Source organism: Sinocyclocheilus grahami, unplaced genomic scaffold, assembly GCF_001515645.1.
Source record: "Sinocyclocheilus grahami isolate Dianchi unplaced genomic scaffold, SAMN03320097.WGS_v1.1 scaffold54.1, whole genome shotgun sequence".
NCBI classification, from domain to species: domain Eukaryota; kingdom Metazoa; phylum Chordata; class Actinopteri; order Cypriniformes; family Cyprinidae; genus Sinocyclocheilus; species Sinocyclocheilus grahami.
Window position 1 is genome coordinate 6,150,819 of NW_015505233.1, and position 24,719 is coordinate 6,175,537.

Here is a 24,719-nt window from a genome sequence, read left to right on the forward strand (position 1 = left end):
TAGGTAATGAGTTAATGAACACTGTTTTGTCGGACTATAATTTGACATTTTTAGAATCATTTTTTGCACAGATAACTGATATTATTACCATTGTAAGAGTTATTTACAGAAAGGAGGTTACAGGCTAGGACTTTTTGTGGATGTCTAAGAAAGGTTTGTTATACCAAAAGCCTCTCAAGACTTGAAACATGCAACCCTGGGGTTTGTGTGATGTTTATGTGTGTGGTATTCAACCCAAAGTCATTTTAGTCTTGGTTTTGTTTTGGCTTGAGTGATGAGAAACCTTTTCCATGTGTAAAAGTACAGCTGTGGGTTTAAACTAATGCCTAAACCAGTGTTTATAGCTGATGCTGTGCTTACTAACAGCGGATGTGGCTTTAATCAGTGCTATTTAGTCAGGGCGTTGCTTATTTTTGTTGAATCCTAAATGAACACAGATAAAAAAGTTCCTCATCACAATAATATTCAAGCTGTAACTAGACCTGCAGTAACAATGTAGGATCCACGATCAACCTCACCAGTACAAACATGTACCGCTCAGATAATGTTGACAGAGTCCTCCATTCTGTCCCAGAATTCACCTAAAGATATTATTTCTCATACAATGAAGTGCACACATTCAAATAATGAACTGGACCCAAATGCATCTTAAATCACAGGACGAAACAGATTTTTTTCATCATGATGGTAAAGATGTTAGGTGAGCTTTCATTCCCTTCAGGCAGATTATTCAGCGTTCACAGTTTGCAGTGTCTTTCCTTTGATTTACAGGTGTCAGTAAACTGTGGAGAATTAGTTTATCTGTTAATGGCCATATTTCCACTAAATCATGATGTTTTAGATTATTTTCAATGCTTGTTGTGTCAGCCGAATGTCCAGGCTTCCAACTCCAGAATTGTGAAGTCGCTGGTCTCAGACAGGCTGCAGTTATTAAAGGTGAAACAGGGGCTGCTTCTGCCCAAGAACAACCTCTCGTCCACCCACAAACCAAAGTGACCACTGGGATGAAAAGAAACAAATTTGGTTTATAAGTCTAAAATTTAGAAGTAGTAGTATGCAGCTCTGCATTCAGATTTGCACATTAACAGAGTACTAATATGTACCTTCCTCCTCCAATGGCAAAAGAGTCCAAATCTCCTTTGATAAAAAACGAGTTTTCTCCAGTCCAACGGAAACACTTAGGAAACAAGGAAACAAATGTAAAGTTGAAGGTGTTTAAAAGATATTGTCATTGTAAACCTGTCTATTGGTTTTCCTCAATGACAATAAATATGCTCAAATGTGTCTTTATTGGAATTTACCTTAAAGCGTGGATGAGACAGGAACAGGAAGGTCTCTCCAGTGCCATAAAATGCTTCACTAGGATGCAGCGGATGTGAGAGGAAGCTCCCAAAAACCTGAGAAGTAGTAAAAACCACTCAATAACGAACCAAAACAGATTTACAAAAGTAAAACATCTGTCTTAGGTCAAAATTACAAGTGGAAGCAATATTTCAATTTATTGTGGGGAATTAACATCACATGAAGTGATCATTGACCATCAGATGTCCATTCTGATTAGAGCTGTATAAAAAATGTACGACCTGCTGGTTGAGGTCCTTGATGAGAATCAGCACAGGCGAGTCGGTGGTGCTGAGTTTCCTGTAAAGAGTCTTGAGACTGGCCCCGTGTTTGTCCGTGCTGTAGGACAGCTGCCATGTGTGTCCGATTGTACGAGGAGGCAGCTCTTTTGAGATCTGAGAGAAAACATTTTACTACGGATTAAACACACTGGGCCTCCAGAATCAGGTCAAGTCTTTACTTTGCAATCCTGCATGAATTTGGCTACGCATTAATGTTGATGTATGTTAGTGCGTACTGACCTCTCTAACTTGTTGGGCATCCAGGATGACACTCTGGTTCAGAATGTGACTCAAACCTTCTGGTTCAGTAGAGACAGAAGCTTTCGGCACACTCTCCTCCACTGACACCATCTGTACAGGAACAACATGTGTATGATGACTCACCAACTCATACATTACTGTTTTATAGTCTGGGGTCAGTAAGTTTTGTTATTTTTTTATTTATTGAAAGACATGAATACTTTTATTCAGTAATGATGCATTAAATTGATCAATAACAAAGTGATAATAAACAAAGACATGTATTTAAAATATTGTTCTTTTAAATTTTATGTTCATCAAAGATACCTGAAAAAAAGTATCAATATTTACATTCAACAATAAACATTAATATTCGATAAGAAATTCTTCTTGAGCACCAAACCAGAATATTAGAATGATTTCTGAAGGATCATGTGACACAGGAGTCATGGCTGCTGAAAATTCAGCTTTGGGAATAAATTAAATTTATAGAAACATTAATTTTAAACTGTAATACTTCACAAATATTTTACTGTAATTTGATCTTTAAAAAAATCTTGCTGATCCTGAACAAAAATGTGCTGCTATTATAAAGATGACCTTTATACACACACTTTCAACACTGCCATGTGTCAAATAAACAACAACAGCTGATGCTTAAAAGCACATTCAATACATTTCCATTATGCTGTCTTAATAATCCTCAGTGGTATTAGACTTTTTGAACCCAAGAACAACTGCAATTTTATTAACTACTGTGGATTCATACCGCGGAGCTGTTCGTCTGCTTTTTTTCCCTCATGTTTGTGGGATAGGTTTACACCAAATTACACAAATTAAAATCTACATATTCAAATATTCTTTGACCTGTGGGTTCATTTTGTGTCTTTACATTTTCGACTAAATAGTAAAAAAATAGTATATTTAAACAGAATAAAAAGCTTTATAAGAACTTGTGTATTAAATAAAAAATAAACTCAAGTTTCAAAGTTCAATTTCAAAGTTTTTATTCATTATGCAATAAAATGTACTACACAAATACTTGTTTAAATGTACAAATAAAACACCAAATATCCTTTAAAATTCTTATTTACATATTTGCATAAATACACAAAAAAGTATACACATATTTGCAAAATAAACATACAGTGGGGCAAAAAAGTATTTAGTCAGCCACAAATTGTGCAAGTTCTCCCACTTAAAAAGATGAGAGAGGCCTGTAATTTTCATCATAGGTATACCTCAACTATGAGAGACAAAATGAGGGAAAAAAAATACAGAAAATCATATTGTAGGATTTTTAAAGAATTGGTAAATTCCTCGGTAAAATAAGTATTTGGTCACCTACAAACAAGCAAGATTTCTGGCTCTCACAGACCTGTAACTTCTTCTTTAAGAGGCTCCTCTGTCCTCCACTCGTTACCTGTATTAATGGCATCTGTTTGAACTCGTTATCAGTATAAAAGACACCTATCCACAACCTCAAACAGTCACACTCCAAACTCCACCATGGCCAAGACCAAAGAGCTGTCAAAGAACACCAGAAACAAAATTGTAGACCTGCACCAGGCTGGGAAGACTGAATCTGCAATAGGAAAGCAGCTTGGTGTGAAGAAATCAACTGTGGGAGCAATTATTAGAAAATAGAAGACATACAAGACCACTGATAATCTCCCTCAATCTGGGGCTCCACGCAAGATCTCACCCCGTGGGGTCAAAATGATCACAAGAACTGAGAGCAAAAATCCCAGAACCACACGGGAGGACCTAGTGAATGACCTGCAGAGAGCTGGGACCAAAGTAACAAAGACTACCATCAGTAACACACTGCGCCGCCAGGGACTCAAATCCTGCAGTGCCAGACGTGTCCCCCTGCTTAAGCCAGTACATGTCCAGGCCCGTCTGAAGTTTGCTAGAGAGCATTTGGATGATCCAGAAGAGAATTGGGAGAATGTCATATGGTCAGATGAAACCAAAATAGAACTTTTTGGTAAAAACTCAACTTGTCGTGTTTGGAGGAGAAAGAATGCCATACCTACTGTGAAGCATGGGGGTGGAAACATCATGCTTTGGGGCTGTTTTTCTGCAAAGGGACCAGGACAACTGATCCGTGTAAACGAAAGAATGAATGGGGCCATGTATCGTGAGATTGAGTGAAAACCTCCTTCCATCAGCAAGGGCACTGAAGATGAAACGTGGCTGGGTCTTTCAGCATGACAATGATCCAAAACACACCGCCCGGGCAACGAAGGAGGGGCTTCGTAAGAAGCATTTCAAGGTCCTGGAGTGGCCTAGCCAGTCTCCAGATCTCAACCCCATAGAAAATCTTTGGAGGGAGTTGAAAATCCATGTTGCCCAGCGACAGCCCCAAAACATTACTGCTCTAGAGGAGATCTGCATGGAGGAATGGGCCAAAATACCAGCAACAGTGTGTGAAAACCTTGTGAAGACTTACAGAAAACGTTTGACCTCTGTCATTGCCAACAAAGGGTATATAACAAAGTATTGAGATGAAATTTTGTTATTGACCAAATACTTATTTTCCACCATAATTTGCAATAAATTCTTTAAAAATCCTACAATGTGATTTTCTGGATTTTGTTTTCTAATTTTGTCTCTCATAGTTGAGGTATACCTATGATGAAAATTACAGGCCTCTCTCATCTTTTTAAGTGGGAGAACTTGCACAATTGGTGGCTGACTAAATACTTTTTTCCCCCACTGTATAGGAAAGAATATTTTCATAAAAACAATATTCAGTGCTACAGTGATTTGTTACGTGTGTTTTTTTGCCCAGCCTCATACAGTATTTGATAGATCTTGAACTCAACCTCAGACTTCACCTGAGGATCAATTTTTGCCAACATGTCTGCAATAACAGCAACAAATCTGAAATCCTCACTGTCCTGCTGCATGGCCCTCTCCCTCTCCCTCTCCCAGTCCAGCTGCTCCAGTATCTTCAGCAAGGCGTCTTCAGTGGTAGACTTTCTCTTAGGCATTAAGTCGGTAGAAGATGGTGATGCATTGGAACAGGGTGAGATGCTTGGGGCAGGGAAGGCTGAAATTGAACAAGGCGAGGGGCTGCATTTGGGTGATGGACAGGGTAGAAAGGGAGTGGATGGGGTGGGTGGAAGAGGCGATGATGATGGCCTGAGGGACAGAGAGAGAGGGCTTCCGGAAGTCACAGTCTCTGATGTTCCTGATGCCGGAGAGTCTGGGAAGCTGTTTGACTTCAGTAGTTTCTCAAAGGAGACCACTTTACATATATCCTTGATAAAAAAACAAAACAAACAGTAATTACATTCAGGTATAAAAGGCACAAGTTGCAAAAACACTTTAAAGATAATTTCTTTCATATTGCGACCTACATCAGATTGAAAGATTATTGAAAGATAATAAAAGTAGGGCAGGACTTAACTTGAAATGTCAGTAAACTGCATGACTTAAAATGTGTGCGTTAAACGATGCAACATCAATGAATATCGTTAAAGAAATTAGGAGTAAACTAAAACGGATTTCCAGTTTCCATGAATGAGGTTCATGAAGAGTCTCTTCTGTTGTTATGCGTGTCTGTCTGAACACGGCACGTATTTAAAAAAAATTTTTTTATTGGCGACATCATAGCAACAATCATGCAAGGATATCAAAAATATGTAGAAAACAAAATGGTAAGTTACACTTTTTTTAATCAATACGAGACAGAGCAACAGACCAGCTAGCTAGGATGCTACCATCCAAAAACAGACTTTTTGTTTCTTACCTTCACATTTGGGCCTTTCCCCCGATGTTTAACAAATTGGGTAAACCATCCCAGCTCTGCCATGATCTTGTATGGACTTGGATCACTGCTTCTTGCGTGGACCCTCTTCTTGATCCTCACAAACTTGTCTCTTAAGTTCTTCCACACTTTACGGCATTCTGCCTCGTCTTTCCCCGTAGCGGCAGCGACATCGTGCCACGCTTTCTGAATCAACTGAAGGTCACTATGAACGCGCATATTCTGATCATAGATGTGCTTGTGCCGACGCACTTGCTCCGCTAATATTCTTTCGAAGTTATTCATTTGAATGAATTTGCTCAATTTTGAGATGTATAAACGCGCGCGCGGTATTGCGCTGACGCAAATGTTGGCACTTGCAGTGCTTGACATTCACGGCTGTTGGCGCTGTAGTATAAAACTGCTTTTTCTTTAAAAGATTGATATGACTAGACTATGGAACGATATTCCGGACAATTTTCAAATAGAATAGCAAATTGTATTTTCAATTGCGTTTTCAAGACTGCACCTTTAATCTAAATTTACAACCAAAAACGAGTACGGAATTTTCGAGTCTACAGAGTCTGTGTGAACAAATAGAGCTGTTCAGTATACAAGAAGAGCCACCAAACCAACACTAAGTTGCTAATAAATACAAGTGAGCTGAGAAGACAAACATTTCAAAACTGTGATTTTACAGATGAACATATGAATGTTTAATCCTTATTCCTATCATATTAATATTTCTAACTAACATTTGTGAAAATAAAATATGTTTAGCATGCATGTAAGAGCTAACTCAAGGTGGTTGGTTGATAACCACAAGATCTAAAACATTACAGTTAAAGCTAAAATTATTTACATTATTTACATACATAAAGACTAAAACTACTGTTCAAAAGCTTAGAGTTGGTAAGATTTTTTAGTATTCTTTAAGTCTCTTAAGCTTGCAAATGCTGCATTTATTTTAATCAAAAATACAGCAAACAGTAATATTATTAAATATTACAATTTTAAAAAAGGGCTTTGTATTTTGAAATGCAATTTTATTCCTGTTTTTTGTGACTTCATTGTCATAGATGCAACACTACAGGTCCACGAACATGGTTGAGCAATTACCTCAAGAGCTCAACAAGTGAATTATGACGTTTACACATAATTTGCAAATTTGCAAAGTGCAAAGTACGAGTTGTTTGTTCAATTCATACATTTAGTAAATTACTGACCTCCCAGTCCTCCCCAGCCTGGCCTTCTCGTGGAGACCCCTCCTCTTCCTCATCCAGAAGCACAAAATAATGCAACACTACAGGTCCACGAACATGGTTGAGCAATTACCTCAAGAGCTCAACAAGTGAATTATGACGTTTACACATAATTTGCAAATTTGCAAAGTACGAGTTGTTTGTTCAATTCATACATTTAGTAAATTACTGACCTCCCAGTCCTCCCCAGCCTGGCCTTCTCGTGGAGACCCCTCCTCTTCCTCATCCAGAAGCACAAAATCCTCTTCATCTGCTTGGTCCTCTTCTCCTCCCTCCAGAATGCACAGGTCTGGCCGATGCTGGCTCAGGTAAGCGTACAGCTCGTCTGACCTACAGCACAAAATATCAGATAGAAAAAAAAAGAAACAAGAAAGTGAGATGAAGCAGCATGTGCTTTATGACATTATTACCACATTTCTGCCCTTTCTTGCTGTTCATTTCACCAGGCAGCCTGTGTAGTCTAGGTAAGGCTTAAGTACCTTTCCTGCTGCATGGTGAACCAGGCATCTCTGGAGGGGGTTTTAGGTTTAGAGAAAGCCTTTTTCTTTGCATGCTGAAGCTTCTGTCGAATTCTCACAAACATCAGAGATCCTTTAATACCACTACTAGATGTAGCAGCACAAGTACCTGATGAGTAAAAAGAGCTATAACTATATTAAGTGATAAAAAGAGATAATTCTTGTTTTTATTTGTACTTAGTACAAGTTAAATGTCAAAGTTCTTGATGATTACCTAACAATTGTCCTCCCAAATATGATTGCGGTTCTGTTTTGTCTGTGTGTTCGTATTCTTTGTTTCCTCTCTGAATGCTGTCTGGTGCTCCACAACAGAAAGTAGCAGCCGCTGTTAGCATTCCCCCGGACTCCAAAGTCAGCTGTCTCTCAGTTTCGGCCATGTCCCCTGCCTCTCCACCTTCCCCATCCTCTTCCTCAGGGTTTGCAGCCGGAGTTGCTGTCAGATCATGTGAAACAGAGGACTTGGGAGCAAGAACGGCCTCTAATGCTGACCGATGGGTTTTCTTGTGCTCTTTTTTGCTCTTTGATGGCTTACAACTGTTACATCTGGAAAAAAAGGTTTAAAAAAAATAACGGAGTGATGATCAATGTGCTTGTGCAGTGAAGGGAAGGCAAACATGTAGCCTGGGGGGTGATATATAAAATATATCTGTGTGTGATGTTAAAATGTTAAAAAGTATGAATTAATCTAATAAAAGTAAATCTCAAGTATGTGCTTAAAAAAAAAGGCAGTAAGGCAATTATTTAATTTTGGAAACCGTATCCAAGCAGTAAAGCATGAAGCATGAATTAATCTAATAAAAGTAAATCTCAAGTATGTGCTTAAAAAAAAAAGGCAGTAAGGCAATTATTTAATTTTGGAAACCGTATCCAAGCAGTAAAGCATGAAGCACCTGTATGTCTTGTTGAAGTGAATGTGAGAGATGTCTGTGTAGAAGGACACTGAGGTAAGACCATCCACAGAGCTGGAGAATACATATTCTTCACAGCCATTCTCCTGAACAAGTGGATGAGACTTCTGAGGGTCAAAGAAGATCTTATTGGACGCCACCAGTAATATTCCAGAGACCACACCCTAGTGAGACAAACAGAATGGAGCGTTAGAAGTTGAGTATGCTGTATTTTAAGAAATGTACTGGGAATACAGAACAGCATAACAAACACAACATTCTCACCTTTCTGTCTGTGATATAACGAGAGAATAGTTTGAGGCAAGACAAACCAGCTGGCCCCTCCCCCTGAGAGCATTCAGATGGGAGAGCCAATAGGCATACATTTCCATCAGGTAAAGGAACCGCCTCCACATCCTAAGAGAGATGAATAAACATCACACAAAGCAGCAAAAAAAAACATTGTGAACCACTACACAATGGCATCACAAAGAGCTTAAAATGTCTACAGACCAGCTATATTGAGATCTACCACGCTGTTCACTATAGTTACACCCTCATGCATTAACACTTTTACGCTCTTACCGTCAGCTTGTCATATTCTGCATCTGTGGAAGGAGACACAAGAGTCGCGGTTCCCACAACACCAATGTCGAGTGCAGGATCGAGGCTGTGCTCTTGTCTAGAACGGAGGTCAGAAGCCGTCTCCGTAGAAGTTGAGGCCTTGTTCTTGGGTAACTGTTTGAGGTGGTTCATAAGGAAAGACATAGTCACACTGACAACAGATTCACTTCCCTTCCTTCCACACTGCTGTAAACCCCCTCATTTCCTTATTCATAGCCCTGTGACATCAGATGACTGGACAGAGTCACAGCAGCCAGAAACTATGAGCCAATCACACAGATGCAGAATTCATGCAAATGGAATCATAGGATGCTGACAGTTCCTGTCACAAATCAATGAACTCTGCGCACAGTGTAATAATATCTGATCATCCAAACTCACATTTTTCAGTCGCTGTTGCTTTGCTACGGACAACTGTCTCCAGGCATGCAAAATATTGTCGATAACATGCAAATCACAAATCCACACAAATGTCTGTTGTTCTTATACTGGTACCTAATGATTTGCATAGTTTTAACTTTAACTTTTTAACTTTAAACCTACAGCACAACTTTCAGCACTTTGACAATGCTTTCTAGACTTGAAACTGTTTAAACCCAGCATACTTCATAGCATAATACAAGGCAGTTTGTTTCCAAATGGCAAAAAAGTTAAATTGAGAATCTTAAATTGAGGCGTGTTGCAACACATCTCATCTGGTGGAGCTTCAATAATCATAGACACAATAAACTGTATATTTTCAAACAGTGTGTATCTGTGGAACGCTATTCAAACAATATTTCACATAAGAAACTAATTGGACATCAAGAGAAGAGAAGAGATTTTGCTGGGTCATCAGATTTAGCCGAGTTATTGTTCTGGGTTTATTAATTCATTTTAATTAATGAAATATTAGTTACCAAATTCTTTGCAGTCGATATTCTCCCAATATTTTTGTCGTAATGTTTCCATGTTCTCCTTGAAATATCCATTCAGACAGTTTCACTAGAGTTATTTCACAGCTTGACTAGACAGCGTGGGGTGTTTCAGTAACCTTTGTTCTAAAGTTATCAGTAGATGACAGTAATGTATGACAATGTTGGCTGTTATATTTATGTAGACATCTATCATTTATCAACAGGACTATGACGGCGATGCAGTGTGTGAATAAGCTTAAAAACTTTACTCACTCCATGTTCATTGTTCCTGCATGACTCCAAAGTTTTCGTTGTTGGATCTTTAGCAGGAAAAGCAGCCTCTATGAAGACAAAATGCAAAAACACAAGCTGCATCAACTAGAGTGAAAGCAGATCATGTTTGTTTCTCAGTTTGTTTCTTGAGCTGTTTAAACTAATGACACACAGAGAATATTTAGCAAGGAGTAACTAATTTTAAACCTGTGTGTGACAGTAACAGTTGAATCTACGCATGTTATTCACAATACTGATAATAATTTAAATAATATAAGTTGGGATTTTTACTGTGTGTGATAAAACTGCAAGCTGGCTTTAATGTACATTGCCATTTTAATGTTTTGGGTCATTTAAGATATTTTTAAAATGTTTTTTTAAGTAAATGGTCTTACGGTCACTAAGACTGCATTTATGTGATCAAAAATACAGTAAGAAGAGTAATATTGTGAATTTTGATTTGCATTTTAGTATATTTTAAACTGTAATTTATTCCTGTGATGGCAAAGCTGAATTTTCAGCAGCCATTACTCACATCTTCAGTGTTACATGAGGCTAATATGATGATCTGGTGCTCAATAAATATTTCTAATTATTATCAATGAAGAATTTTTTTTGTTGCTTAATATTTTTGTGGAATCTGTGATAAATTTTTTCAGGATTCACTGAATATAATGTTTTTATTCAATGGAAATATTTTGTAACCTTATAAATGTCTTTACTGTCACTTTTGATCAGTTAATGCAACGTTTCTGAATAAAAGTGTTAATTTCTTTAAAGGGGTCATATGATGCTATTTAAATTTTTCCTTTCTCTTTGGAGTGTTACAAGCTCTTGGTGCATAAAAAAGATCTGTAAAGTTGCAAAGACTAAAGTCTCAAATCCAAAGAGATATTCTTTATAAAAGTTAAAGAGTCAACCATGCCTACCTAAAACAGCTCGTTCTAACACGCCCCCACATGTCTACGTCACGATGTGGGAAGATTTGCATAACGCCACCCAAATGTTCACGCAAAGAAAGAAGGCGTAACTTTTATTCTCGCTGTAGTATTGTTGCTGCCGCCGCCATGTTGTGGAGATGCTGTGTGTTTCGTTGTGAAAGTGAAACTACTTTGTTTGGTCTTCCAAAAGAGGACACAACTAGAAATGCGTAACATTTCCGTCACACGCTTGAGGTATTCGGTCAATCACAACGCACTGGATAGCTGGCCAATCACAGCACACCTCGCTTTTCATACTGATGAGCTTTGTAAAAATCGACTCGTTTCAGAAAGGCGGGTTGGAAGGCAGAAACAATAATGTACAGTATGTGGAAAATAATGTGTTTTTTTTTTACCTTAAACCGTATAAACATTTCATTACACCAAATATACAAAACAATGTTCTTTTTAGCAACATCATATGACCCCTTTAAAGAGTACTCATGGAAATAATATACTTTAAAAGAATATACTTGTGTGAACAGACTGTAATGTTTTCAGACACTTAACTGTATGTTTGTTGCAATTAAATGAAAATGGATTATAGTTGAAATTGACAGTAAATCACTTTAGTGTGTTTTGTTGTTATATGTCATTGTGTATTTACGTCTATTGTCTTTGAAATATGGTTAAAGTCATGTATTTGAACGAACATGTTTGTAATGAAGTTGCAATTTATATCAGCATTTTTTTACCTTAAACCGTATAAACATTTCATTACACCAAATATACAAAACAATGTTCTTTTTAGCAACATCATATGACCCCTTTAAAAACAAATCTTACTGACCCCAAAACTTTGAACAATAGTGCAAATCCTTAATCCTAGCTCTGTTTGCCATAATCAAAAAAGATATAAAGTATAAGTGTATGGTTAGGTGCCTTACAAATCAGTTAATTGTCAATCATTGTAAATGGTCATTCACATACCCTTTAGATAGTACTGTCTCAGTTTGGGGTTCCGGATTTGGTGATGTCCTTTGGCACACTCCTGCCCAACACTCTTCCCCAGTGCACCCTGCGTGCCAATGGAACACTGAGCCGTAATGAAGCCTGGAGGCTGCGAAATTCCAGCCGGCAGCTTTGATCCCAATCTAATGAAAAATAATGACACAGGTTTCTTTATGAGCTTGATCTAAACATTGATGATTTCTTTTTTCATCTATTCCTTTAGACGAAGCCAAACCTTACCTGTTCTTGACATTTCCAACAACACTATTAAAGTATAAGTGTATGGTTAGGTGCCTTACAAATCAGTTAATTGTCAATCATTGTAAATGGTCATTCACATACCCTTTAGATAGTACTGTCTCAGTTTGGGGTTCCGGATTTGGTGATGTCCTTTGGCACACTCCTGCCCAACACTCTTCCCCAGTGCACCCTGCGTGCCAATGGAACACTGAGCCGTAATGAAGCCTGGAGGCTGCGAAATTCCAGCCGGCAGCTTTGATCCCAATCTAATGAAAAATAATGACACAGGTTTCTTTATGAGCTTGATCTAAACATTGATGATTTCTTTTTTCATCTATTCCTTTAGACGAAGCCAAACCTTACCTGTTCTTGACATTTCCAAAATAGCTGGCCCTGCTCTTGTCTCTCTGAGCTCTGTGGTCCATGAGGTTTGACTGCTGAGATTGAAAAATGGCCAGTCGAAAATGTTTACACTTCCAGTGCAAGAATCAGTGATGGAACGATTGCCCACTGCTGTGTCGGCATCTGGAAATCTTCCTCCTCCTTCTCACCATCCTCATCAGCATTCTCTTCACTCTACAGAAAACCTGCAATATGAGAGGGAGAAAGGAAATTAATATTTGGTTTATTTCACCTTGTTTATTTGATGTTCTATTTTAATATTTAGTTGATATATATGCATCTGCAATTTGGTAAAGGGTCAAAAACATGCCATGCCATGTTGACTGAAAGACATTTTCTCTTTATATCCATATACAGACATTAAATATTCAGAAAATACACAGTCCATCAAAAGGCACAGGAAGGTATATTTATGCAAATTGGCCTACTTGAGCCCAATATTTCAGCAAATACCAGGTCCAGTAATTATGTGGTTTATTCAAGAAATACAAGATTCTAAAAACAGATGCTTAAAGCAGCTTCAGTCATTTAATGCAGAAGCAATAATCAGGCCCAAAAATAGCACAAGATGTGGATTGTACATATTGTCTAATGTGCTACTGCAGGCCCGAGCTGCATCACAATGTCGCACTTCTGTGTCTAGCAGCCACATTAACAGATATATACATTAATAATAAACATTTTAATGTCCGATGTCACTCACTACTGTCACTTTACTGAATCCTTGATAGATCATTGTTATCCGTCCTGATTAAAATTCTTCAGCAGTAATCCTAATGATGGACCACTTATTGGGCTAGCGTTTATGTGTTCCTTTAAACTTGTCACTAAAAAGATCTAAAAAGTCATTAAATATATGTATTTGTCTTACCTCGGTCTTTAATGATCCCATATAACGACCAGCTGATCCGAACGCTCCGCATGATGCTCTGTCATGTGTTTTGATGCCGCTGCAGTGAATCTATCACCAGCCATTAGACAACAGAACAGGACCGCACGATTAAACTCGAGCTTTCTCTTAAATTCCCAATTATAATCGAAATGTCGTTGTAAAATGCACCGACTAAAAAGCTCTCTCTCTATATATTTAAATGTATATATCTACATGTGTTTCAGTGTAGTATGGCTATAAGCAGGTATATCAACTTTATCTGCAGGGTGACTTTTATTTTATTTTATTGTTATATATTTATATAAAAAAAGAATAAATACATAAACCAGACTCGTCTGTCTTAAAAATGTAAAAGCATAAAATCTTAAATCTATTTGTATTTATATAAACACATTTGTTTTAAAGCGGTATATTTGAACTTAATGTGCAAGTTGACTTTTATTTTGCATTTAAATACTCTGGCAAAGACCATTGGACTGTGAGGTAATAAATGCAGAATTCGAACCAATCACAGGACGATGTTACCACACGCACTTCCGACTCATGCACTCGTTGCAAATCGCTGACTGAGCTAACAGCTAATCAGCTAACGGAACAAGGAGAACGGGAGCCCGGACGATTCACAATACACAGTAAACCAGAGTAATCTGCACTAGTGCAAAAAAACAAACAAACTGATATAATCTGACCACAAACGGTATGTCTTATATTTCTTCTAAATGCATAATTAAAAGCTGCACATTATAAGGTCGTTTGTTAGCTAATATGCTAAAGGAAGGAATGAGGGTCACAGAACGCCTTTGGTTTATTTACCTTTTTACTTTATAGGTTTTATTGTATTCATGTTCCCAATTTGCACTGTTGATTTTTTTTCTACCATATGTACCATAATTGTCTGTTCATTTAATTGCCCATTTTCTTGTTTATTCTTATATATACTGTACCATAAAGGGTGCACTCAGTATGCAGCAGCTGCAAAAACATCATTAGCTGTAGTCTTTTATACTGTACATGATTTCTTGACCAGCATTCATGGTGGTTTTGCACATGAAAGAGAGAATATTTTATATTTTTCTTTCTTTTTCGTACTTCAAGGCAAAGGAATTCTCATCCCAGATGAACATGTTCAGTGTCCTATAATAGTAATAATAATCAAAACACTACTATACAATCCAAGGTGTCGGTGCTTTCTCTCTTCACTCTCAGTAAAATGGAAATGGAAGCTGTAAGTAGATAAACATGTAAAGAGCCATTTTAGTCATGTTTTGTCAATGTTAATGTATATTTTAGAATATTTATTTTTGTTCGCTTGCTCTTCAGGAGGTAATCCCTATTTGGCAAAATAAACCACATGGATCAACTCGTAGTGTGGTGAGACGAATCGGCTCGACACTGCCTCTTAAACCCTGTCCCAGGGCTTGTTTCCAGGTATGGAAATAATTTTTTTTTCATATAATCACACATATACTTTCATGCACTGCAGTCAGACAATTAATGTTGTAAATTAGTCCTCATAAGCTTTTCCAAAACACATTGGCTGTTTGTGTCTTTCTTGACCATGTACATTAAAAGTGCAACTTTTTTTTTTTTTTTTTTAATGAAGCATAACACTAAGTTTTGAGCAACTCAGACTGACAAAACTCTCTATAGCGAAAAAAAGAAATTGGTCAAGAATAGCTTTTATGTGCTCTCCAGGAACTCCCAGGGCTTCCGCCAATGCGTTTTATGGACGGTCCTTTGGTGCCTACATTGGCAGATATTGCCTGGATTGCAGATGATGAGGAGGAGACATATGCCAGAGTCAGGTTGTGCTGGTGCAATTATTTTCCTCTGAATTTATATTTGACAGTTAAAAAAAAAAAAGGGTCTCATGTAAGATATAGAGCAGAATTGAAAAGTGTTGGATCCTCAGATGAAAATGAATTAATTTTAAACCAATGCTGTCCTGCTATTTGTCAGGAGTGACACACGTCCCCTGAGGCATGAGTGGAGGCCAACGCCGCTGCTGGTTATGCACAGGAATTCGTCTGTGCCAAACTTCAGACGAGAAGGCAGGCGAGTCGAGGGTCTGAGGAAACCAGGTGTAACCGCTTTAAACCGCACAACAGCTTTACAAGATGAGCTGAGTCGACTCCGATCCCAAATCGCCAAGATTGTCGCTGCAGAATCAGGTGAGGTAGTTGACTAAAGCTCATTTATTATCTATCATTTAAAAAACAAGTTAGTACTAATTTGGAATTTGCCTTCAGGCTCAAAATTAAGACTTGTCTGTGACAATAGAAACTTAGTCAATTTGATGTATTTGCTTGTAAATGTTTTGTCTTGTAGTCCCTCATAAAAAGTTTGAACTGTTTCAGATTCGAATCCCATAACCCCTGACCTGCTGTCCCCTGACGACACTAGTGTGGGCTTCTCCATGGCTCATTTTGAGACAGCTGCTTACCAGCCGGCCCCCACAGCCTCCTTTGTCATCAGTGATGTCACAGAGGAGGAAGAAGAAGAAGAGGAGGAGGAGGAGGTGTCCGAGCTAGTGCCTGACCCTATGCCACCAGTTTCCATGACTGCATCTGCAACTTTTGATCTCGATCGCCCTACTATGGACTTCCGAGAACCAGAGGAGGATACTGTGTCTCTTTCAAAATCAACAAGCTTCGCTGATGTCATGGACATCCTGAAAGATATGAACCGCATGAAGATGAGCAAGGATAGGTGAGTGCAGGTTTCTGTGCTGTCGTTTAGAATTGTTTTTCTTTTAACAAAGTTCATTCGTCTGTAAAAGCCTATTCGTTGTATAGCATATATGAGAGGGGACGTTTTATTAATATTACATTTACTACAACTACTACTACTACTAATTAAGTGAATAGTAATGGTATATTAATAGACCCTATATGATATTATTATTATTATTATTAATATTCTTTACTTATTAATAAAGTAAATAATGTTATAGTTTTTCGTGATTAATAATTATCAGATACATTGATGTACTAATAGTATTATTACTATTGACATGTATAATAATTAATAATGATAGTAATAATAATTGTTGCTATTATAAATATAAATCATATTCATTGTATATTCATATTTAGTTTTATTTTTTTAAATTATTTTTTATAAATGAATGATAATGGTGTGTTAATGAAATTCTTGATTGGTTGATATTAATAATTAATACAGTAAATAATGTTACCATGGTTTTGAGTGTTACGTTTATGGTAATAATAATTATTAGAAATGAATAGTGATGATATATTATCTATTAGTTTGTTATTCTTTATTATCTTTATTTATTTATTAATATAGTAAATTATGATATTGTGTTGATTGATTTCGTAACAAGATATATTGATATACTATTAATATAATTTCTATGGACTTAATTTGTATTGTTATGGCATTAATAGTATATTAATATCTATTGTTAGTAGTAGTAGTATAAACAATGGTGTTAATAATGATAATGGTGTATTAATGCCTATTATTATTTTTTTATTAATAATTGATTGATATTATTAATATAGTAACTAATGTTATTGCATGTATTACATTTGATATAATAATACTAATAATTATTTTAATGTATAGTCATAGCATATTAATACTTGTTATTGTTGTTGTTTGTTATTTAATAAATCTAGTAAATAATGTTATTGTGTTTTTGTGTATTTTATTTAGATATAACCGTGGGTGCACCTCACTGAGGGAGGAAGATTCTGCCTCTCTTATATCTGAAGCATTGAGGAAGAAATTCATTCTGAAGGATGATGACATCAGTGTGAGGAAATAATCAATCATCCAAACCCTGGCAGCAGACTCTCCATGTAAGGCTAAACTGCATGGAATGCTTTTCTCTTTGGTTTAAAGTTGGAGATTGAGATACAAAACCAAGAGAATAAAACATGGCTGTGAATTTTTGTGTACTCGAGTCTTATCTTTTTTTCCTACTGGGTCAATAGGCCCATGCCTGTGGACCGTTGCAGTGAAAACCCCATAAAGCCTCTGAATAAACTCAATGGACATCTTCTGCGTTCCTCAGCACTCCCACAATGCTGCGCTGTTGTGACACGTCTGGAAGGAAAAGAAGCAGTTCTCGTCAGCCCACACACACACACTCCAACTTACACTGAGCTGCCAAGTTTGTAATGTTTGTGTGTGTGTGTGTTTGCACAAAAGGGTCCATAAGCATAGCCTTGATCAGTGATCACTGAGCCTTTGTTGTTCCATCATAGATTCTAGTGTAGTATGGATTTCATGTGAAATCCAAGCACTACTTCCTGTTTCACCATCATCGTTTTGTTAATTTCAATGAGACAGTAATATCCTCAGATCCTTCAACAAGCGTGCAATTTCACACTATATTATTCAAGCCATGAAACCACAGAAGAGTCCTGGAGGAGCCCAGTTCCAGTTTATCGTCTTGTAGGTGTATAGTTTGGAGCTGTAGAAGTGTTTCTCTTGCCTTACACGTTCCCTCATACAAACCCTGTAATACTTGAAGCCATTTTGATGCGTGATCTTATGTTACAATACTGACATGCGTTTGCGTTGTTCTTCTATTTAAAGGGTTTTTGTGCGTGTGCATGTGCACTGAAGACTTTGGATTGCGTTCACTTGTAATTAGCGCTCTGTGATGTTCCCTTCTACCGTACAGACCTTTGAAGTGTATATTGTGCTAGAAGACTGATGTGGTTCAGCAAATAGTGCAACATAAGTTTGAATTCATAATGTGTGTGGTTTGTTCAGGAAGTACATGGGAAATGAAATATTTTTGGTTTTTGCTTGTGTCAGGCAGATTGTAAATGTTTCTGAAAAATCTGAGTAGCATGTGTGATGTGGTGTTGGGTGTGACTATAAGCAAGTTTTGAGGATGCCTCATGTTTTATATGACGATGAAGGATGCTTTTTTTTCCTTTCGCAAAGTGTAACAAGAAGCTATTTTAATGCATACGCTGCTTTTGTGCCACGATCGCTCACTAAAGTGGGAATCAAACCCAAAATTTGTTTTTTATTTGTTTCACATTCTTTAGACATGCCTGCAGCCTGTTTCCATCTGTCTGACACGTTGCATTAGACGAGATGTTTGGTGTTTTTAATCCAAAACATTTATTCTCATACTCCAGTGCAGTGAAATGCTTTTATAGTTACCTTCATAACATCATTAAAAGCTATGACTACCTAAAATTATTTTTGCTAGTTTACAGTACAAATGTCTTTATATCAGAGTTACATTAATAAACGAGTTTGTTACCATTAATGCTAATGGGAGAATAGAGCTGTAATATATCATGCACTGAACATACTAACGTATGTTCCTGTACCTGTCAGTAACGGGTAAAATGTGTGTGCTGCTCTTTCAATCTGACTCCTGGGCTTATTTTATAGTTTTATCCATAGTAAACACTGCAAGTTTGCTTTGATTCACGTCAGTCTTGCAGTGCCATGTTTTTTTTAGGAGACAGAAACTTGTACTTGTGTGTTTGCTTTTGATCAAATAAGGGAATTCTATTGACTCCTGTTTATGCGTAAGAGGAAATAAATGGTTTAAAAGCATTAAAAATCGTGTATTTTGTCCAATGACGATCATCAGCCACATGGGGGCGACATTCTCTACAGTAACACATTTATACAACCGTTCAATACGTGTATTCAGCAAATATGCATTAAATGTATTAAAAGTTACAGTATAAAGAGGTATAATATAACGAAAGATTTCAAATAAATTGTGTTCTTAGGTACTTTCTATGAATTAAAGAATCAAGGTTAAAGTTTAAAACAGTTTACACAAAAATATTAAAGGGGTCATATGATGCGATTTCAAGTTTTCCTTTCTCTTTGGAGTGTTACAAGCTGATTGTGCATAGATAAGATCCCTGAAGTTGCAAAGACTAAAGTCTCAAACCCAAAGAGATATTCTTTATCAAAGTTAAGACTCTGCCACGCCCCCCTAAAATGGCTCGTTCTAACACGCCCCCACATATCTACCTCACTATGTGGAAATATTAGCATAATGCCGCCCAAATGTGCACGCAAAGAAAGACGGCTTGGTTTCAGTAACTGCAGTTAGTGTTGAAGCAGTATGTCAGGGAGACGCTGTGTGTTTCTAGGCGAAAGCAAAAGCACTTTATTTGGCCTTCCGAAAGTAGATGCATTTAGGAATCTTTAAGATTACTTACAACAGAACAGCAATGCATTTTATGGACGAGCGTTTCGTGAACCTAGGAGAGGAGGTAATTCTGACTTTGCTATGACAATCTGAATCAGGGTATCTCCCATCCAATCAATTTTTGTTTTAATATTGAAATCTGAAAAATGAAAAACGGCACATATTTCGTTTTTCAATTATTCAAACAAAACAAAAAATCAAGAATCCATCTTAATTTTTCGTTTTTACATTCAGGGATAGAAACCAAATAAACAATTTGAATATTCGATCTCTACATGTGGGCGGGAATGAAACGCCCCTCTCTGCTAATTGGTCAACCAAACATTACAACATAATAATAGTCCTAAAAAAACCTTAATAATAGTCCTCCGCTTCTATTGATTCTTAACATGTTTATTTCTACTACATTTTATCTCTTCATCAAACAGCCAGATTAATGAATGGCTTGACACAAACCATACTGAAGCAGAGCCTTTTGGCCCTAGGCATGCCTGTTTTATTATAGTTATCCACCCATTAAAATATGTGTGGCAAAGCTGCGATGCACTGCAGCACAGGGAGAATGTATTGTAGACAAGCGCTTGAAAAACGAAATATGTGCCCGTTTTTCATTTTTCAGATTTCAATATTAAACAAAAATTGATTGGACGGAAGATACCCTGATTAATCTGGCGCTTCTGAATCAGCTACTGTTTTGTTATTAGTTTAAGTATTTGCTATTGACTGTTCAAATGCGGAGTTTTGCGCATCGTGTGTGTGTGTGTGTGTGTGTGCGCGCGCGCGCGCGAGAGAGAGAGAGATCACAGTGGAGTCAGCTGTCTTAACCGTGGCTTGTGTACTGCACACATACTAGCTTCATCACTGTGTCTGTCACGTGACTCTGTTCTCCTTTCGGGCTTGAACTGATGGTAAAACTAATGACATTATTTACTGTCTTTACATTTATTTTGAAAGATGAAGCTCGCGATTATGGTAAGGGGCGTTACATTTCCGACGAGTGCTTGCGGTGTTCGGCCAATCACAATGCACTGGGTCAGCTGGCCAATCAGAGCAGACTGCACTTGTCAGAAGGAGGGACTTTGTAGAAAACGAAGCGTTTGAGAGAGGCGGGGCATAGAGGACCTACAATAATGTACAGGATTTGAAAAATAATGTGTTTTTTGAACATTAAAGCATGTCAACATATTCTGTTACACCAAATACACTAAATAATGATCTTTAAAAAAGTATCAAATTACCCCTTTAAGCAGAACAGCTGTTCTCAACTGTTTTCAACGATGATTGAGTACTAAAAACTGTATTTCTTTATGATTTCTTTTAGGACTTTGAAGGATCATGTGACACTGAAGACAGGAGTAAAAAAGTGACTGGAGTATTTTAAAATTACATTAAAATATATTGAAATGGAATACATATTTTAAAATATAATTTTTTCATAATGTGAGTGTTTATACTGTATTTTCGATCAAACAAATGCATACTTGAGCATAAGAGACTACTTTCAAAAACATCTCGAAAGACCCCTTTTATCTAGTCAGCAAATTTTCCAGCGTAGATTTATTAAAAAGCTCTTGCCATCAGTTCTCATTATTACACTGCACAGCTGAAAACACACTAAAACAGGATGCTCTGTCTGTGACATTCTAGACCACAGCTGAAACCAACACAACTCTTTCCAATGTGTGATCATGTCTCTGGGCCAAACCTGCTGCCAAATACTTCTTTTGTATTTTTATTAAATCGTTTATGCTTTTATAAAAACGTAACCAAGATTTTTAGATGTGACACAATACTGAATTTGTAGTTCTGCAGTTCATGGTAATAAGTTGCATTATTTATGGTAATGCTCACAGACAAGGTGTATAGTCAGACATTTTTAAGATTGTAATGAATTTTTAATGATTTCTCAAGTCTCAAGATCTCCCTTGAATACCACAGCAACTAAAACGTCACATTTCCTGTTGTTAAGACAAACGGTTTCTCTTCTGTGATACTGACACTGATAAATATGCCAGCTAGCGTCTGCGTTTGGAGTTCTGTCAGGTAAAATGATGAGATCGCTCCACCTCTACTACTGAATCTCCTGCACTCATCAGTGCATGTGGAGCCTCACATGACTCTCCAGGGACACCCGTGACTTCGAAGATTAATTAATTAATTAATTAATTAATTAATTAATTAAAAAAAAAAAATCAAAGACCTGATTTGATCCACGCCAGTTTCAGTGTTCAGTCTATTTTCTGTGGCAATCCTTGGCCTACTTTATTACACCTCACCTCTGGAAAGCAGATTCTGTCTATTTTAGATCGGAGAGGATTTTTAGATGTCTGTGGAGATTTTGTTTAATAGAGTCCAGAGATGCAGTGGCATTGTTTGAGACTATAAATAATTAAATATTGACCTTTGTGTGACATTGAGACACTAATTTAGCCTGTTGCTCAGAAGTTTCACAGATCATTTCCTGGCTGCTAAATCTACATGTTGAAACATGTTTACATTGTAAGATGGTCAAATTCGATTTCAAGTTGCTAAGAGGGAATTTGTCAGAACAGCTTCTGAAAGATTCTAGTGAGAAGTTGAATTACTGTACAATATAATAAATCTCTGTCAGACTGAACAGTTGATGAGAACAACAAATAAATCATATTTTTTCTTTACTTCAGTCACAAGTAACATTTGTGATCCGTTTTAAGACCAGAGCGTTTTATGTCTGACCTGACTTTGGTGTCAGATGAGTAGTTAGTGGTCTCATGTTGCCAATGGAGTCGTTTTCACCCATAATGAGCTGGCGATTCAACATGCAGGTACCTTTATTAAAACATAGCTGAAGCACAGAGTCTGCATGGTTTAAATTGGAGCTCCAAGAATACAAACCAATAAAACCATTTCCTTAGTAACAAAACGGGGTCTGAATGCTGGCTTTATGCTTTTAAATGTGCCAGTAGTGGCATAGAGACCTATGTAAGTGGGCCCAGAAGAAAAGACACAAAAATGTCCTAGGCGCCTTCTGTTTGAAAAATGTAGAAGTCTTCAATAATACATTTTGCATTTTTGAACAGTTCAGAAAGGTTCTTTTATGGTTGCACATTGCAAGACGTCATGAGCGGAAGAGTTTCTTCACAGAGAAACACAAATGTGTGTTTGCTCATAGGTGTAAATTGATGGCCTGATTGAGATATTGATCAGATGAAGAGACCGTGATGCTCTCCTCATCTTTTTTTTTTTTTTCATTTTTACCCAGTTTTTCTTTTTTCAAAGGCTTGTATCATACACAGTGATTAATTTTTCATGGTCTGTGAAATTTCTAAAATATTTCTGTTGAAGATTAAATGGGTTTGAAAATATAATGTTTGCATGGGTAATGTTTGCAAAGTCTGAGACCATTGAAAATCTTTGATTTAAAATCCTATTTAAACCTGCAAATAAACAGAAGGTTTAATGATTATGTGCAAATATCTAAGATTCTTTACTATTTCTAGGTCTATAATCAAATCCGTATATTTATTTACACCGTAAACTCCTTTGTAAAACCAGATGCACTTCCTCCATTGATGAACAAGATGTTTTTTGGATCATCTCAAATCATGCTGGAGAACATTATTAACAATTTTTACACAAACTTTGGAAGTTTGAGTACAAATGTAATTAAATCAAGTGGAACAAACCAGAAGACATTCTGAAATTGTCACGATTTCGGTTCATGGACTTCCGTTTATTCACCACCAGATGTCACCCTTTACATTACATTGACTCTCGCACTACACAAACTGTTGCATAGCACCCCATTTATACTACATTTCCCATCATTCTTTGCACAATTTGCACACTGCCCTGATTGCACTCATTTCACATAGCTGTTTCTAATTACCTCACTCATTATATAACACCCACTCTTACCACATTTCTCTGCTGCGTATTGTTTAGCCTGTACCCCTTTCCGAGTCTCCGTGTTTTCCTAGTTTTGCCTTGCCTTGTCTGTTTTCTCTGGTTTTGATCTTCGCCTGTTTTCCTGGATTCCTCCCTTTAGCCTTGCCCCTGTGACTCTGTCTGCAGTTCATCGACCCACGCTAGCCCTAGGATTATTCTTGTGTTTTGCTCGTTTTTTTGCGATGGCATAAATCAACCCCTGAGGGCTAAGCTTAGGCGCGAGGGTCCACGTTCATCACTCGCTCAGTTCATGGACCATGCTTTTGTTGACTGTCGGATCTGTATTTACTGTGGGTGTTGCGGGGGAAGAACGCGATGCAATGTGATTCTGGATGAATAACTGAGGTGTGACGTGACTCTGGACGAACAGTTGAGACGTGACGAGACTCTGGACGGACAGCTGAGACATGGTGAGACTCTAGAAGATCAGCTGTGACCTGACCAGACTCAGGATAATAAGCTGTGACCTGACCAGACTCAGGACGATCAGCTGCACCTAGACTCGACTCGGGACGATCAGCTGCGCCTAGACTCGACTCGGGACGATCAACTGTGACTAGACTCGACTCGGGAAGATCAACTGTGACTAGACTCGATGCGGTTGTGTCTGCCATCTTGTGAATGTGCTCTGCTGTCGCCGCCATCTTGTGAGCGTGCTCTGGTGTGGCCGCCATCTTGCGATCAGGCTCCGCTGCTGCCGCCATTTTGTGAGCGTGCTCTGGTACAGCCACCACTTCAGTCACACACATTGCATCGCGTTCTTCCTCCGCAACACCCACAGTAAATACAGATCCGACAGTCAACAAAGCATAATCCATAAGGTCCCTTAAACTGCCATTAAATTCCTCTCCAGGTAACCAAGATTTCGTGGGTTCATTGAGTCCAAAACGGAACAAGTCTTTAAACAAAATCTCATCATACAGTGGAACCAGATAAGATAGAACACAGAACCGGTGAACATACTCCTCAATAGAAAGACCTCCCTGCCGAAGATGTAGTAGCTGGGTGACTGGGTCCATACCTGGCCAGAGTCCACTGGAAAAGCCGCTGGATCCTTGTTGGGCTGAGTATTCTGTAAC

At 37.6% G+C, this 24,719-nt stretch overlaps 2 protein-coding genes across 3 annotated transcripts; one reads left to right on the forward strand and one right to left on the reverse strand.

Moving 5' to 3' along the window:
- Nucleotides 1–25: 25 nt before the first annotated feature.
- LOC107583577 (oxidation resistance protein 1) lies at nt 26–13,802 on the reverse strand. 2 transcript variants are annotated; one of them, XM_016269850.1, is made up of 15 exons: nt 13,524–13,802; nt 12,614–12,837; nt 12,353–12,516; nt 10,080–10,147; nt 8,872–9,024; nt 8,572–8,703; nt 8,290–8,471; nt 7,614–7,942; nt 7,361–7,508; nt 7,055–7,211; nt 1,863–1,973; nt 1,584–1,736; nt 1,302–1,397; nt 1,104–1,177; nt 26–999 (listed from the first exon to the last, which is right to left on the reverse strand). In XM_016269850.1, exons 2-15 carry the CDS (start codon nt 12,673–12,675, stop codon nt 864–866), a joined length of 1,965 nt encoding a protein of 654 aa, XP_016125336.1. In that variant the 5' UTR covers nt 12,676–12,837; nt 13,524–13,802; the 3' UTR covers nt 26–863. The 2 variants fall into 2 exon arrangements, with proteins under 2 accessions (XP_016125336.1, XP_016125335.1); XM_016269849.1 differs by having other exon boundaries at nt 8,872–9,039.
- Nucleotides 13,803–14,034: 232 nt separating this feature from the next.
- On the forward strand, nt 14,035–18,547 carry mtfr1l (mitochondrial fission regulator 1-like). The gene is made up of 8 exons (XM_016269856.1): nt 14,035–14,241; nt 14,640–14,769; nt 14,865–14,972; nt 15,240–15,349; nt 15,504–15,715; nt 15,902–16,253; nt 17,226–17,371; nt 17,507–18,547. Exons 2-7 carry the CDS (start codon nt 14,755–14,757, stop codon nt 17,335–17,337), a joined length of 909 nt encoding a protein of 302 aa, XP_016125342.1. The 5' UTR covers nt 14,035–14,241; nt 14,640–14,754; the 3' UTR covers nt 17,338–17,371; nt 17,507–18,547.
- Nucleotides 18,548–24,719: the final 6,172 nt, after the last annotated feature.